General features: G+C 45.4%; 1 protein-coding gene across 1 annotated transcript in view; it reads right to left on the minus strand.

Moving 5' to 3' along the window:
* RASSF3 (Ras association domain family member 3) overlaps positions 1–16960 on the minus strand; it is a 73454-nt gene that overhangs the window by 2244 nt on the left and 54250 nt on the right. Inside the window, exons 2-4 of the mRNA XM_065887868.1 lie at positions 6443–6550; positions 3982–4210; positions 1681–1790 (exon numbers count right to left, since the gene is read on the minus strand). Coding sequence (XP_065743940.1) covers positions 1681–1790; positions 3982–4210; positions 6443–6550 — 447 coding nt within the window. The remainder of the gene's footprint in view (positions 1–1680; positions 1791–3981; positions 4211–6442; positions 6551–16960) is intronic.

The following is a 16960-nucleotide window of genomic DNA, read 5'->3' on the forward strand; positions in this document are numbered from 1 at the left end:
ATGAACATCTTACTTTTCACATAAATTCTTCAAAGTAAAGACATTATAAAATATCATCTCCCTCCCACTCCCTGACAGCTATGGAAAGTTTCTTCCCTCAAGTCAGTTAACCTTGAAAACCTGAGAATCAGAACACAATACAGAGGTCAGAACACAATGTAAAGTGAATTTCAAAACTAAGCCAAGCGCTTCCCTGGTGGCGCAGCGGTTGAGAGTCCGCCTGCCGAATCAGGGGACACAGGTTCGTGCCCCGGTCCGGGAAGATCCCACATGCTGCGGAGCGGCTGGGTCCGTGAGCCATGGCCGCTGAGCCTGCGCTCTGCAGCGGGAGAGGCCACAACAGTGAGAGGCCCACGTACCGCAAAAAAAAAAAAAAAAAAAAAAAAAAAAAACTAAGCCAACGTAATTCCCTCCCAGACAATGTAGCTCCAACTGCACTAAACTATGTGCAACACTTAGAAACCAGCACCAAGAAAGATAAGACGCTGACAAGACTATGCTGATGCGTCTGGCTTGGGCTTGCAGAGCGAAGGCTGCTATGTGCCAAACTCAGAAGCCAAATTTTAGACTTCTGCACCCAGCTCTCTCCCCAAAATGAGAGTGGATTTTAAAAATTTCAAAACATGAGAATCGAAAGAAGCTTCCAAAATGTCCAAAATCATTGTCTTCCTAAAACTTCCTAGTTAAGTTCCAATTTACACTGACATATAAACATACTCTTTACTAAGCGTGTTTACATACATTTCTAATTTGCGACTCAAAACCAACTTTTCAAGTCTTTAGTCCCACTTTACAGATTATAAAACTGAGGACTGAAAAGATTAGAACATTTACCCGAGGTCGTGCTCCTAATCTAACAAGAGGAACGGTAGGAAGCAGAGTCTTGGTTTCCTAACTTTTAAACTAGAAACTCTATTCTCGCTGCATTACAAAATGTTCTACACGGACAATTCATGCCATTCAATTCATGCCATTTCCGAGTCCAGACAAAAGGCTGAGACCCAGAGCTTGAGAGATCTCCTCAAGTGACACTTGATCTAGAAGGACAGTCTGAAGTGCTCTTTCCTTCAACTGAGTTGACCTAAATACAATCCTCCCTGAAAAGAAAATGGCAAATGATGCACGTAGGAACATAATTTCTTAATCATCTGGGCAAAGAGGAAAGAAAGATTCTAGAAAGTTAGATGTCTTTTGTAGTAAAGAGATGGCGGTTCCTTTTACTTCCCGTTAGAGCGAAGGAGCCTGGGGGCTTTGGTTAGCAGCAAACATATGGAGAGTGTCGACTTTCAAAGCTCAGCTGGATTAGAGTAATTTGGAGGTAGAGGGGTGGAAATGACTCTCTGGGTGGAGATCAAGTTAAAAAAAAATTTATTTCCTCCCACCTCTGAAAATCACAGACCAACATAATGAGTGTTATAAAAGAATTATCTTGTAGGCTAACTTTGGGTTCATTTCTGACAACTCAAAAACACACAGGAAGGCACCCTCCCTCCACAGGACAACCTCTCCTCCCATGACAGGCGGACAGACACACAGACAGACACACAGGCACACACGTTCCCTCTCCCCTCCGCGGCCCCCATCCCGTCCTCCTCTGCAATGGCAAAGTCATTAGAGCAGAGCAATAAGACAGGGCCAGTTGGTCTGCAGAGTCCAAAGCAAGAAGGAACAATCACTTACCTCTCCAAATTCATGTTCACGGAGAACGAAACTGAGTGTGTCTGTCCTGGGCCCTGCTACCAAACGCAGAAAGAGTGGATGTTCCCGGTCTGAGAGCTTGCAGGCGTAGACTGGTGGGGAACAAGCGCCATGTCACAGACAGAGCACGACATCATTCCCCAGACCAGCACCCCTCACCACCCTGTGCCCAGACCAAGGCAACAGTGTTATTACCCTGGCTACCAAGGCACCATCCTCCTCATCTTGTTACCAATAAAAAGCCCACAGTGGAATGAATTCTATACTATTTCCATTCTATCTGCATAATAGAAACTGTGCCTTGATTAAAAAGGAAACCATTCTCAAGAATGAATTTACATGAGTATCGCTCCTCAAATGGGCTTATGATTAATTCTGCTCCTCCTTTTAGAAAGCAAAATAGGGCTTCCCTGGTGGCGCAGTGGTTGGGGGTCCGCCTGCCGATGCAGGGGACACGGGTTCGTGCCCCGGTCCGGGAGGATCCCACATGACGTGGAGCGGCTGGGCCCGTGAGCCACGGCCGCTGAGCCTGCGCGTCCGGAGCCTGTGCTCCGCAACGGGAGAGGCCACAACAGTGAGAGGCCCGCGTACCAAAAAAAAAAAAAAAAAAAAAAAAAAAAGAAAGCAAAATAAACTTAAAAAAAGGATCTGCACACCCCTTTAAAAACAATAAAAAAAAACACCATCCCAAGAACATGAAATCAGAACTCTAGAAGCAAATCTCTCTACAGATTAATTTAGAATTAGCAGCCGCAAACAAACGAAGCAGTCCATCCAAACACAAGCTCTGGTGGCTTTAAGCCCAGCTTACACAAACACACACACACACACACACACACACACAGTACTGGCATTGCCTTGTAGGGTTGAAAGATTTGCCATGTGGGTAATATATCAGCAAGATGCTATCACGGTCAGATTATGCAGCTAAAGTCCAGGTGGGCAGGCAAAGAAGCTGGCAGGACAAAATACCATCAATTGACCTGTATTATTTCAGTACTTCCGGATACAACTGCATTGTAGGTGCTGATTTCCCTGTAGATGTAAACTTCCCCCCACTGCTGAGCCTGTGTCCTCTGGAGGACAGGAACCTTACCCTATTCATCTCTTTATTCTGCAGGCCCAGCCCATAATACGGTTTGAAGAAACATGAGCATACTCAGCATCTAGCTGGGTTTCATCCCCAGGCAACCAAAGGATTTTCCCATCATGCCAAGGTGAGTTTATTTTCTGCTCCAGCTGCTATAGGCTCAACCCAGAAAAATTAGGGAAAGCTTAAATGTTCACATATACACACCATTTTCAAATTAGCACTTAGTGAATCACTGAATCACTTCTTGTCCACCATTGGTATCAATTTCTGTTCAATGATGACCTGACCTGGAATATCTTATTCAGTTTCATGCAGTAATTTAAGATTCTCTTTTTAGGGGCTTCCCTGGTGGCGCGGTGGTTGAGAGTCCGCCTGCCGATGCAGGGGACGCAGGTTCGTGCCCCGGTCCGGGAGGATCCCACGTGCCGCAGAGCGGCTAGGCCCGTGGGCCATGGCCGCTGGGCCTGCGCGACTGGAGCCTGTGCTCCGCAGCGGGAGAGGCCACAGCAGTGAGAGGCCCGCGTACCGCAAAAAAAAAGAAAAAAAAAAAAGATTCTCTTTTTAATCCACTGATTGTGGGTATTAAGTTCAGACAGGCGGACCCCAGATCAAAATGTTATTTGCGCATTGCATGAGCCCCTGGGGGGCCGGGGGGCCAACATGCCCCCCGGGTAACACCTAGTGCAAGGCAGGCTAAGGGAAAAGGAGAGCCCAAGGCTGTGCCATTTACATAAGTCTGTAATGTGCACTAATACACATGTGCCTCCGGATCCTCGGGTCTCAGGAATGCAAGGCCACCAATCACTCCATGTTCGGATGCACATCCAATGTCGATGTGCTACTGAAAACTTCAAGCTCAGATGCATTCTCTTCTGTCCGAAAGAGAATTAAAATCAAAGTGATGGAAAAAAGAAAAGAAAAAAGGCTATCCACCTGTGCACATCACAATCCTCCATAAATATCCATCGCATATGGCTATCTGGTATCTGGGATCCTAAGACCCACAACTGTCCAACTGAAAGACACAGACAGCCAAGAAGCATTAAGCACACACTGTGATCACCATTTATTCCAGAATCTGGCCCTGGGCCCTGACATAACTGACACACCTATCACTTCCCTTCCACTAATGAGGCCAAAAGACAGAAATAAAAGCGGGGACCATTTTCATTTTAAGTGTGGCAGGGTACCTTGATCTTCCCTGTGACAACGCTTATAAAGTGCAAACTTGGTAGGGCTCTCGGTCACAAGAAACTTCTTGAGCAGGGCCTCGATCACTTCCCCGACAGTGTTTGTGCTGCTGATGTGGAGTGTATTCATACAGCCATTGCTACTGGGAGCAAGTTTTCCAGAAGTCTGTGAAGGTTTGCAGAGTTCCATCTGTACTTTAATGAAGCCAGTGTAAATCCCATTTGAATTCTGAAGCAGGAATATAAACACACACATTAGCTGGGCATTTTAGGGAAGGAGCATATCAAAACAACAACAAAAAAGGAAGGTGCAACACTCCTCCTCTTGTTCTTTTCTTTTTCAGCTCTGTGACAGAACCTCACTCAAGACTGCCCCTCAGGGAATGACCTCAGGGGAGGTTAACACACTCCAGGAAAGTGCTTCCAGAGGCGAGGCCTGCAGGGCAGATGTGGGGACCAAAGTCCAGGACTCATGTCACTGAAGCTACATGTGAAAGGTCAGGGTCCACGGGTGAGGTTACAATCCCCTGGCACAGATGCTGGCCAAACCACAGGGCTTATTAAAGCTTGGGGATATATCCAGGCTAACTGCACAAAGGAAACAACAACAACCAGCTATTACACAGAAAAGGAAAGTCACAATTAGGACTCTGAAATACTCAAGTAACAAGGAGCAGACGGGAAGAAAACAAGCTATTTTCATTCCTAGTGTACCAGAGATTACCAATTTTGCTTAACCTATTTTATATAGAGCATGGGATCTGCCACAGCATGGGATACACGATGAGGCATTTCAGACACCTCAAGCAGCAACATTTTTAAAACAAATTCAAGCTATGATGTGAACTATAGACATTATAATACAAGCACTTGTCTTTTTTTTGGGGGGGGGGGGAGGCCAGGCCACACAGCATGCAGAATCCTAGTTCCCCAACCAGGGATAGAACCCGTGCCCCCTGCAGTGGAAGCATGGAGTCCTAACCACTGGACGGGCAGGGAATTCCCAAGCACTTGTCTTTTTTGATTTAACATGGTATTGATGTCTCCTTCTATATATAAGTATGTTTTTAACAGCTTTATTGAGGTACAATTTTTCCATACAAAAAGCGGCCCATATTTAATACACACAATTTGATGAGTTTAGCGCTTATCTTAAATGATGTAGAATTATTATTTCTTAGTTGCTAAAAATAGTTATAATAGTCTGGTCTTCACTTTTAACTTTTAGTATGTTTAGATAAAAAACATTGTAATGTTTTATTTAAACAAATCTTCAGGTGTTATAAATAAATGACACAGTTAACACAGAACATGAAAAATCTCCTTTATAGGCCGTTATTTTTCTTCCTTTCCACAAGGTCAATTTATAATACTAATTCACTCATTCATTCTTGTGGAAAGTATTATACAACACTTCACATTTTTTTTAATCTTTGAAACGACATGGAAACTTGCATCTGTTTTAATCTCCAAGGGGAAGAGAAGGGATGTGGAATTTTTCTGCTTTGATAAAAACCGTGTTTGAAGAAGAAGAAGTACGACTGCTGGAATAATGAGGAATAATCTTGAGATCATCCACTGTCTCCCCTTTTTGGTGGAGTCCCCCTAGGGAGGGATCCTTTATCACAAGGGTTTATATTTAAAAGCTCCTCTCCAAGGGTCACAGAATTCAGTAGGGCATTCAGTAGGGCCTGTTCTAACCGGTCGCCCTGTCCTTTGCTGAACTCTGTCAGGTCACAGTCAATAGAGTGCCAGGCAGGGGTCCAAGGGCCCTGGACACTGGCACCGAGGGATGGCAGGTGCCTCGAGGAAAGTCATCAAGTGGATGGGCGAGGCCAGACCAGTTAGAGGAACGTACATCTGGCTCTGCCTTGGGTCCCCCCTTTCTTTGTCACTAAGCCTGTGCTTCTCCCTCCTACCCGCCTCGCTCCCCACCGAGCTTCTAACAGCATCGGCACAAAGCTGCAGGAGCCTGAAACAACAATGTAGAAAGCCGAGTATTACATACTCCATAATATACATTTTTCTCCAGCTGAGAAAAATCCGAGCTCAATTAGATCCCAATCCAGGGGCACAAGATCCTTTTCCTGACACTTCCAAATTTATTTACACAAGATAAAACTTATCTCAGGCCTTATTAGAATCTGAGTTACTGCCCATGTGTTAAAAACAGGCAAGGGATTACACTCAGTGTTAAAAATCCTTTGGGGATCATAACATGTTTTAAAATAAAATTTTAGGAAGTGCTGATTGATTTTGAGATAAAGCTACTTCAAAATACAGCTTTCATTTGAAAGATGCAGAAATATCCCATTCTCCGGTCCTGTATACCTTGACCATTAAGGTTCTGCAAGTATGATTCAGAGATTTTAAAACATACAGACTGTAGTGCCAACAACTTATAGTTGTCTTTCATTCAACACGTGTCAACCTAAACAGTATTATTTGTATGGGTACTCACCAAGGTCATCTTCAACTTGTCTGTGACTGCTAAGTTGTATTTATGAACTTTCTCTTTGATTTCCTCTTTGGTGAGGTAATTGTGGGTTTCCTTATCTTTCTCCACATCCTAGAAGAAAAATAAGCCAAGTCACACATGAGCAATCACAGAAAAAAATGCAGATAAGCCAGGATTCTTTTCACATTCCATATAACAACAACTACGGAGCACTTTACCTTGACACACACACACACACACACACACACACACACACACACACACACACACACAAATCCTATGAACTTTATGATCTTTATAGCTTTACAATCTTTACCAGCAAAAAGTATGGTAGTTAATAAGTGTTAAGCTGGCACTAATCACTGACCTGTCAAATTCTATACAACTACCAAGAAGGTCCTTTAATCTTCCAAACAAATCCTCATGCCAAGATACAAGTAACCAGACTTCCTGGACCCACCCACTCTCAACCCCTGCCCCTCCCAGCCTCACCCCACCCTTGCCTCCCCCCCCCCCCACCGCACTCTGGAGGGGAAGATTTCAGTGAAATCCTTTCATCACTGTGAAACATTCACTAACTGTTTTTGTCTAAAGAGCTCAACCAGTGCATGACATCATGCGATGGCTAATATGCAATCACTGATGGCCACACTCCAGAATCTGTTGGCCCCATGAAGCCCAGTATACCAGGCACCTGACTTATACTGCATTTATTTCTCCCAACAACTTAACCAAGCCGGCATTTTTACTAGATGAGATCAAGTTCTAAGAAGTAAATCAACCTACTAACAAAAATTTAACTGCTCTGCACAAGGGTTGGAGCTTACCTGAAAAACCTGATTCCAAAGCCCACCAACCCTCAGTAACTCCAAGTACTTCCATATGGGATCCCCATTTAATCCTCACTAATTAGCATCTCCTTGTTACAGACAGGGGCACTGAGACTCACAGAGGTCAAGTGGCTTGCCGGGGACAACCCAACTGGTTAAGAGACCAAGCTCAATTTTAATCCAGGTCCTCTATGTTATTTCCACTAAATCGAATAGATCCCCACCATTCCCGTGTGGGTGTTTGAAAACGTAAAGGAAAGCCTGCATAATCAGATTCAAACCTGAGAAGCAACTCAAAAAAGATGAAGGGTCCTAACAATCTTCAGGACAGAGAGGAAGAACAATAAGATCGGATGATTTCTCCCCCAAAATAAAACCTTTAAAAAGGTACCTCTCTTCCAGCCAGATAATCACCCCAACCTCACAGCTGGAGATTATCCAAGCAGGTGTTTGCTCCCACCTACGCACTGTGAGCTACCGTGATAGATACACACGGAACGGCCACGACAGAAACTGCAGGAGAGCTTTAAAGGGTATAAAATCCATTCAGCTCTCAAGTTCCTGGATTTGAGACCCCGAGAGGGGTGTGCTGACTCCAAGTCATCTCAGTAACTTTTCGATTCCAGACCTGTCCTAGTGTGGACTGAGGGGTCAGTGTTGGGGGGACAGCATGGTCATGGCCCAGCTTCAGGAGCAAGCCTCGAAGTCCCTTGGGAGCACCCTATCTACCAATGTAAAACCCCAATGCAGTCTTATTTTTGGTGTCAGTGGTTAGGGGGAGAAAAAGCCGTAGATTAAAATAACTTTTCAGAAGCTTCAATGACTATCTCCAACGTGTCTCCCACATTTCTCTGCTGGCCCTGCCCCTTCCAATCCACAATTAGGCAGCTACAGGCCATAGCTAAAGTAGAAAACGAGACAGTCTCTGTTTCAACATTCATTTTTCACTATGAACTGTCCAAAGACTCTTCAAAGCATATCCTAAAAAGTATACTGTAAGAGGGGGGAGGGATATTAGGAATTTGGGATTAAGAGATACACACTACTATATATAAAATAGATAAACAACAAGGACCTACTGTATAGCACAGGGAACTATATTCAATATCTTCTAACAATTTATAATGGAAAAGAACCTGAAAAAGAATATATGTATCTGGGGACTTCCCTGGTGGTCCAGTGGTAAAGAATCCGCCTTCCAATGCAGGGGACGCGGGTTCGATCCCGTGTCGCAGAACTAAGATCCCACATGCTGTGGGGTAACTAAACCCACGCGCCTCAATGAGAGAGCCCGCGTGCTACAACCCACAGAGCCCACGCATGCTGGAGCCTGTGCACCACAACCAGAGAAAACCCGCACACCACAACTAGAGAGAAGCCCACCCGCGTGCCATAACTAGAGAGAAGCCCAAGCAGATCACGTGCCGTAACGAAAAGATCCCACAAGCCTCAACAAAGATCCCGTGTCCCGCAACTAAGACCCGATGCAGCCAAAAAAAAAAAAAGGAAAATAAATTAAAATATATAGATAGATAGATATATCTATAGATATATAAAACTGAATCACTTTGCTGTACACCTGAAACATAGTAAGTCAACTACATTTCAATTAAAAAAAAGAAAATAATTATAAAACAAAAAAAATTTTTTAAGACCAAAAAAAAGTATACAGTAAGAGATTTTCCATTTCATGGGGGTGGGATGTGATGATGGTAGGGCAAAGGGTGCTGGGAAAGTGCCGCATTCCAGCCAGACCTGGGCCTAGTCCGGGTCTGTCACTGACTAATCCTGTTCCCTGGGCTACTAACCTGTCTGCATCTGCTCCCTCATTTCCTATCAAATAAAGGGACTGGAGTAGACATCTCCAAGGTGCTTCCTGCTTGCAGAGATCTGCTTCCCCAGTGTGACCAATGGGACAAGATGGTTCCACTCAAGGAATCGAGGAAACCAAAGGCTCACCATTAAAAATATATAAAACAGCAAATTACATGAATATTATAGCACAGATACACCCTAGGGGCTTACTACTTAAAGAAGAAGGAAGAAGTCTAAGAATGAAGAGACGGAGAAGGGGTGATAGGAGTGATTAAGAGCAAAGGGCAGGGTGGTCAAGTTATCTTGGTCAGTTTTTTGTTTTTAAATGTCTGTTCAATTTACTTGCCTCTTTTTTTTTTTTCTTTTGGCCATGCCACGAGGCTTTCAGGATCTCAGTTCCCCAACCAGGGACTGAACCCAGGCCACAGTGGTGAAAGCACCAAATCCTAACCACGAGACCACCAGGGAACTGCCCCATTTTGGTGAGTTCTTTTTTTTTTCCTGCGGTACGCGGGCCTCTCACTGTTGTGGCCTCTCCCGTTGCGGAGCGCAGGCTCCGGACGCGCAGGCTCAGCGGCCATGGCTCACGGGCCCAGCCGCTCCGCGGCATGTGGGATCCTCCCGGACCGGGGCACTAACCCACGTCCCCTGCATCGGCAGGCGGACTCTCAACCACTGCGCCACCAGGGACGCCCTGGTGAGTTCTTAATCACAGGTTTTGCTGATGCTACCGGACTTAGCATGACCCTGAGGCCTCCTCAAGTCAGCCTTCCCAGAAGCTTGAGCAAAGTCAAAGGAGCAAGCCAGTCTGGGAAGAGAAACTTGCTCTGGGTCATCCAAGTACAGATAACTGAGACATGCTTGTATAACCACTCTAAGACCTTCATCAGAGATTAAAAACCCAAGAAACTGTAGGAGGCAACGACAGAAAACAGGTGGACCCAAAGGTCCCTTCCAAAGCTAAAAATCTCACTATTAAAAGTGAGATCAACTGGAAAGCAAATCCCAGAGAAGCAGCTAAAACCTAAAAGGCTATGATCCTGTATTTTTTTCATCGAAGTATAACTGACTTACAATATTATATTAGTTTCAGGTATACAACATAATGATTCAACATTCTTACACATTAGAAAACAATCACCACTGTATTTTTTTTTGGCCTTGAGTCACAACAGGAAAAGAGTTGCTTGCATTATTTCTGATGAGAAATTAGTTGTCTTCTTTTTTCAATTGAGATATAATTGACATATAACATTGTATTTGTTTCAGGTGTACAGTGTAATTTTATATGTATATAAAAACGATCACCACAGTAAGTTAACACTCATCACCATACATAATTTTTTTTTCTTGTGATGAGAACTTCTAAGATCTACACTCTCTTCTGTGATCTTGTTTGTTTTTACCGCACCCCGCAACTTGTGGGATTTTAGTTCCCCGACCGGGGATCGAACCCGTGCCCCCTACAGTGGGAGGGCAGACTCCTAACCACTGGACCGCCAAGGAAGTCACTGTGATCTTGTATATTTAAGTCAACTGAGGGAGCAACTGTACACCAAGGCCACAGATCAAGGCCTATTCATTCAGCATATATTTGCTGAGCAGAAGCTGTGTGCCAGGCCTTGCTCTGCATGGGGATGTCAGACACCACCTCTGCCCTCATGGCACTTCCGGTCCAGCACAGGTGGAGTATGAGTGAGGAATGTCAAAGAAAAGAGGCTTCCAAGATAACTAAGCACAGTTCCTCTGAGTGAAGGAGTCTGGCAGCAGAGGGAAAGGCACAGGAGTCGCAAGCTCAGGCCCTGGAGCGGAGGACACTGGTTTCTTTTAGTGTCAGAACTGGAGAAAGTCTCCTGATCTGGAAAACGTCCGGATAGTTTGCCCCTTTAAAAGAGACCCGCCACCTCTTCCTCTCACACAGGGAAGAATCCTGCCTGTCCTCCAAACACAGTGCCTTTGGGGATACGGCTATCTTCGCAGAGCAGGACGGAACCCAGAAGGGAGGAAGTAGGTACAATGCGTACAGAAGTGAAATCAAGAAGCAGAGGGTTTAAAAAAAAACCCGTGTGGTGGGCATGGAACAGAGACAGCGGAGCACAGACGTTCATCTTCAATTGTATGGCGAGGAGAGGAAATGGCATGGGCGCATGCGTCTGTGAAAGCATCCATTATTGTTCTTGGCAGCCGAGGAGGGTATGATGCCACGCCTGAGAGTGTTGGGGAAGTTACAAGTCATCTTTTTTATAAGCCACTTTTCTTTTACATTCCCCAAACCCTCCAGTTTCTCAGAGGGAGAGTTCTTCCACGCAAAATTATAAACCCTAGACTCGTCTCTCATGTTTACATCTAGCAAGCAAGCCCTGGATGGCTGCTCTAGGGTTTGCCTCAGTTCCTGGGTGGGGTCACGTCACCGTTTTTACACCGGTGACCTTTCATAAAGGACACGCCCTACCTCGCAGACACACAGGAATCCCAGGCAGTGTGGCCCCGCCCTAGGCTAGAGCAGATCGCGAATCAAGATTGTCCAAGAATATACAGACCCCTACAAACTTGGACAAAGGGTCTGGACACTGTGTATACCCTTCTTGCTAACTTTTGTGTAATTTTGAAATAGTATCAAAATTAAGGTTTTTTCCTTCCAGTTTTATTGAGATATAATTGACAGACAGGACTATATAAAATGCAGCATAAAATAATTTAAGTTAAAAATGCAACAATAAAAATAAACCTAACAAATATAAAGCATCTGAGAGTAACTATGTGTGAGAGAAAGAGGGAGAGCGAGAAGGTGAATATGGCCCTACCTCCCCCTTTGCTTGAGCCTGGTGAAGGTATGTGGTCTACGGCTTAGGCATACTTAGGTCTGAATCACAGCTCTGCCACGTTCTGGCTGTGTGACCATAGGCAAGTTATTTAACCTCTCTGAGTCTCAGTTTTCTTATCTCTTTAGAATGTGAAAAGCAATATGGACTTTATAGAACTGTTATGAAAACAGAACTCATTTATTATCAACAACTATTTATTGCCTGCCTACTGGTGCCCATCTCTGTACCAAGCACATAAAGCCAGGAGAGACCACTGTGGATCCCTGCTTTTCTGCCTTTTCTTGGTTCACGGTCTAGTCAAGTTTGTCTTACTCTCTGCCCCACCCCCTGGCATGTGTCGGGTTGTTTTGTTTGCATCATAGACCTCTTTAAAAAATAGAACTACTGACCCTTTTTAAAAAATGCAAATAGCACAGATTCCCTGACTGAGTGGAGGACAATATATGCACTGTGCCCGTGACAGGAGCATGACAGACAATAAGAGTGTCATCACCTCCCCACTGGTGGGTCCTGCCGCTCTCATGGGGAGCAGCTCTGACTCCTGGCCAGGTTTGGGGTCCAGCCTGCGTCAGCGGAGAAGGGTAAACTTACCAAGTCAACAGGTGCCTTCTCTAAGTGAGGCTCCATTCCAAACTCATGAATTCCTACTTTTCATCTTCTCTCCAGTTGTAGAAACAGGCAGTCACCTACTCATGTCCCAAACAGACTGGGGTACCCAGTGCAATTACAGATAGAACAAACACCAGCCTTTTATTGTGTACGGAATAAAACACCAAGCACCTTTCATCCTTAAGACCACACTTCCCTGGACCAGTCAGCCCTGCTGCAAATGGAATTCAGGGATAGCTCAAATGGAATGGAGTCTAGGTAATGACTCCTTCACATGTCTTTCTTCCAGGCCCTGTTCCAACAAAGACATCAAACCAAGTATCATGTACCTAAACAAAACAGAAAAATCTCCTCTGGGAGAGATCCTTCTACTGCAATCAGGGAGGGACCTACAAGCAAATCAAAGCAGGTTTGCACATAAGCACAGTATGCAAGCAGTGATTTTCAGGAACTAGTGAGCAAGCCGTTTGGGGGGCTCAAAAGAAAATTTCAACAAGTCAGGTTAGATGCTCCTGAACTAGATTTTAAAGTGTGATTAGCAGGGAAACACTGTCCTGAGATGTCCTTTAGGTGAGCAAAGTGGAAAAACCCTGTGATGAATACAGGAAGGGCTGTCACACAGAGCTAAGCTTGCAAAGCCCCAAGAGGGTTTTTTAAGCTGGGAGCATGTCTTGCTCAACCCTGATGAATATGCCAAGAAAGGCCACGGGGGACAGCTTCGCATTTACAGTTGATGTCTGTCAGACATTCCTCACTTGTGGTACCACAAGCTCTAAGATGTTAAAGTAGGCAGAGGTGGACTTCCTTGGTGGTCCAGTGGTTAAGACTCCATGCTTCCACTACAGGGGGAGTAGGGTCGATCCCTGGTCCAGGAAGTTCCACATGCCGCACGGCACAGCCAAGAAAAAAAATCAGAAGCACATTAAATGCTAAAACAGAACAAAAAAACAACTTTAAAAAAAGTAGCCAGAGGTGATATGGGGACCCAGAAAAGTTTTCCCTGACAAGGGTCGGTATGGCTGATATACATCAGTGCCATCCACCAGCATTATCTGCTATGATGGAAACATTCTATATCTACCTTGTCCAAAAAAGAACAGTTACCAGCCACACATGGTATCTGAACATTTGAAATGAGGAACTGAGTTTTAAATTTTATTTCGTTTTAAATAATTGAAGTGTACATAGCCCCACGCAGCTTGTGGGACTCCAGTGGACAGTGTGAAGCTGTACCGTAACGTGCACAGGTGTACGTGAACAACTAGGGAGGAAAAGCCATCAGAAAGCAAAGTAAAAATAATATGTTACAGTAAAAAGACAACTGTTCTAGAGCAAGGAAGAGTCTATTCCTGAAGGAAAGAACCAGACACTTGTTGCTGTTCTTGACCTTAAAGGAACAGCTTGCTGCTTGCTGCTGCGTTCTCACCACACCAGGGCTGATCGCAGGACGAGGGCCACGCCTAAAGTCACGCTTATCTTGGTGCCCGGCCACGGCATGCTGATTCATCCTGGCCTCTCTCAGGTTGTTCCCCCTGCCACATGGGAAGATTTTTTCTTTCTTTCTTTCTTTCTTTCTTTTTTTTTTAATGGCAGGATATAGAGCTAGGACTCTATTTCCATTTATATGAGGATTCGGGGACTCGTCTTGCCCAAATTTAGCTTGTAGGCAACCCTTCTATGCAGCCATCTAAGACGTTTGCTGCTCTAATAGCAAAGAAAAAGGAAGGGAGGGATGTAACAGCCCCCCACCCTCCCTGGCTCAAGATATGCATCACTGTTATCTTGGGGTAGGAAAAGTAAACAGACAACTGGAGGGCAGCTAAAAGGGCAAGGGCAATGCACACAACACTGTCAAACAGCAGGGTGCCCCATGGACCGCTAATCCTCCAAGATGTCCTGTGGACAGAAAGGGCTGCCCCCCTTCTCCTCCACTACCTCCCACTGCACTGATTCCCAATGCACTTTAAAATGCTAAAGGCTCTGAGAAGTCCTGCAGGTGAGAAAGCCGCATAGGGTGCACACAGCAAGGAAACCTGAAGAGAACAGACCTTTAATAATGTTTTAAGTGTGACATTAATTAATTATGAGCAAACGGGTACATTATACAGGTACAGATACTTCTTTTCTCATCAATTACTCACTTAGTGAGTAGATTCTGTATTCATTAGAATATATTAGCATACCCAAACCACATCTGTTGAACCCAACAATTTTAAACAACCTCTCTGTCCGCAAGGCTACTTGTTAAACAACAAAGAGAACGTCAGAAGGGAGTCTAGATGGGTATTTTAGAGGACTTCTAAAAAAAAAAAATGGGCCGCAAAAACAACTGGGCAGCAGCCTTATAAGGACACAGTACTGTACTAGCCTTCTCTTACATGCACTTGTGAAAGAGAGAGATGGAAAGATCAGTGTGCCATCTATTGCCTTTAAATTCTCCCAGCCTTAGCCTTACCACTGCACCGCCCTACCACTCGGCCCATTTATCTCTCCTCCAAGAGTACCATGTGCTGCCCCCCCCAAGGGCCCCCCTCACCTTGTGACCCTCCCAAGGGTCACAAGGCCACCCCACCCAGGAAGCCATCCTAACCACAGCAGCCTCAGAAACCCCTGCGCTACCCCATCAATTCAGACTTAGCATCGCAGCACCTTTTACGGTTTGCTGTTTCCTGTGTTTACTCTTGCCTCCCAACAAGTCATGTTTTTAAATCTTTCACTCCCAGAACTGGAACGAGCTGGATGCTGGGAACCTAAGAGGGAGCTCTATCCCATTTCACCTGATTCTGTCTGGTCCCAGAGCCCACAGCTACAAGACTGCATTTAAAACCCGTCCTCTTTTGTATATCTTATCGATCTGCATCGTTTTGTTTGCTTCTCAAAACTGAATGCATCTGCACGGGCACACAAAAGGCCTTTATGGTACCAGATACAAAGTCTGATACGCTTCTGCTATCCATCTGCACCATCAAAGAAGAGAGTCCTTCAAAGCATGCCCCTCGGATACCCCTGCACACCCAGGGCAGGAGAGCAGGCCGAGGCCCAGCATGTTAATAAGATTAATTGCAGTTGTGATACACATTAAAAGCGTTTCATCTGGGCCTTCCATGACCTCACTTTGTAAACCCCCCAGTTACCAGTCTGCCATACCCTATATGGTTGTACTTTTAAAACCGGGTCGCGTGCCAATCGTCAAACAGCCACTCATTTGTTTGGAGCCAGAAAACAAACTTGGAGGTGGACCAGTCTCCCCAGCGTGCCCCAGCTGGAGGTCCCAACCTCAAGGCATACCAGATTACACTCCAACTTAAAAATCCCAGTTTGACAAGTTTTCAAAGGGAGTCAATTAAGATGCTATTCATTTCTGAAAGGTGATACATTTCACAACTGGCTTAAGTTTCTTTAAATTCTAGGCAACAGAGAAAGGAAAGATTACGAAAGGCCTCAGAGCCAAGCACATCCAAATCCCGCTCGATAATTAGAAAAAGAATGTGGCCTGAGGTGAGCCAGCACTCCTGCCCCTGCCCCCACCCCCCTGTGGCCCCCCTCTCTGAGATCTCGGTAAGAAGAGACTCAGGTTTCCAAAGGAAGGCATGGCCTCAAAAACTCAGTTTCCTTGATTAAGAGAGCATTGGATTATGGTCCCTTTCAGCAGTAAGTTTTCTAAGATTCTGTACCATCTACAACACCACCCTAATCAAGTACTTACAAAGTCCACTGGGCAGTAGGAAAATTAATGGGAAAAATACATATAAGAGATGGCTGAGAAACCAGGAGGGAGGGGAGACTGGCACTACAATGTCGGGCAGTGACATAACGCCCGCCCTAAATTTTAGATTAAGACCCGCGTTACTGCTCAAGGCTCTGCGGGTCACCCAGCAGCCGTCCATTTCCTTTGGCAGCAATTATGAGCCACAGCTCCCTAAATCAGGTTACCCCACGGACAAGAGAGGCTCTTTCAAAGGTCAGGGTGTTGAGGTCAGGTCTGGTGACCACCACATCCCTGGTGAAACCTTGGAACCTTGGCAATAAGGGGAGGTTCCAGAGAAAGGAAGTGAGCAGGCTCGTCTGGAAGGAAGCCAGACAGGAAGTGTGAAGGAACACTGCAGCAGCCAGGGAGGAGGCGGGCGGAGCCCATCTGGGGGACTCAGCAGGCTCCAGCTCCACGACAGCAGGGATCCGAGACTGAAGCACAGAGGCTTGCAGACCAAAGGAGTCATCCCCCTGCCAGCTGCAACCGAATCTGAACAGAGGACGGAGAGCCTCAAGCAAGTAAGAAATGTCTGTAGACCAGCACTCCAAGAAAAACTATCAGGAGCAAGCTTGGTGTCTTCTTCCTTGCCAATTATAATACGGAGTCTAAGTTGCCACCACAGGACTTCCCTGGTGGTGCAGTGGTTAAGCATCCGCCTGCCAATGCAGAGGACACGGGTTCAAGCCCTGGT

The sequence above is a fragment of the Phocoena phocoena genome, chromosome 11 (assembly GCF_963924675.1).
Source record: "Phocoena phocoena chromosome 11, mPhoPho1.1, whole genome shotgun sequence".
Taxonomy (NCBI): domain Eukaryota; kingdom Metazoa; phylum Chordata; class Mammalia; order Artiodactyla; family Phocoenidae; genus Phocoena; species Phocoena phocoena.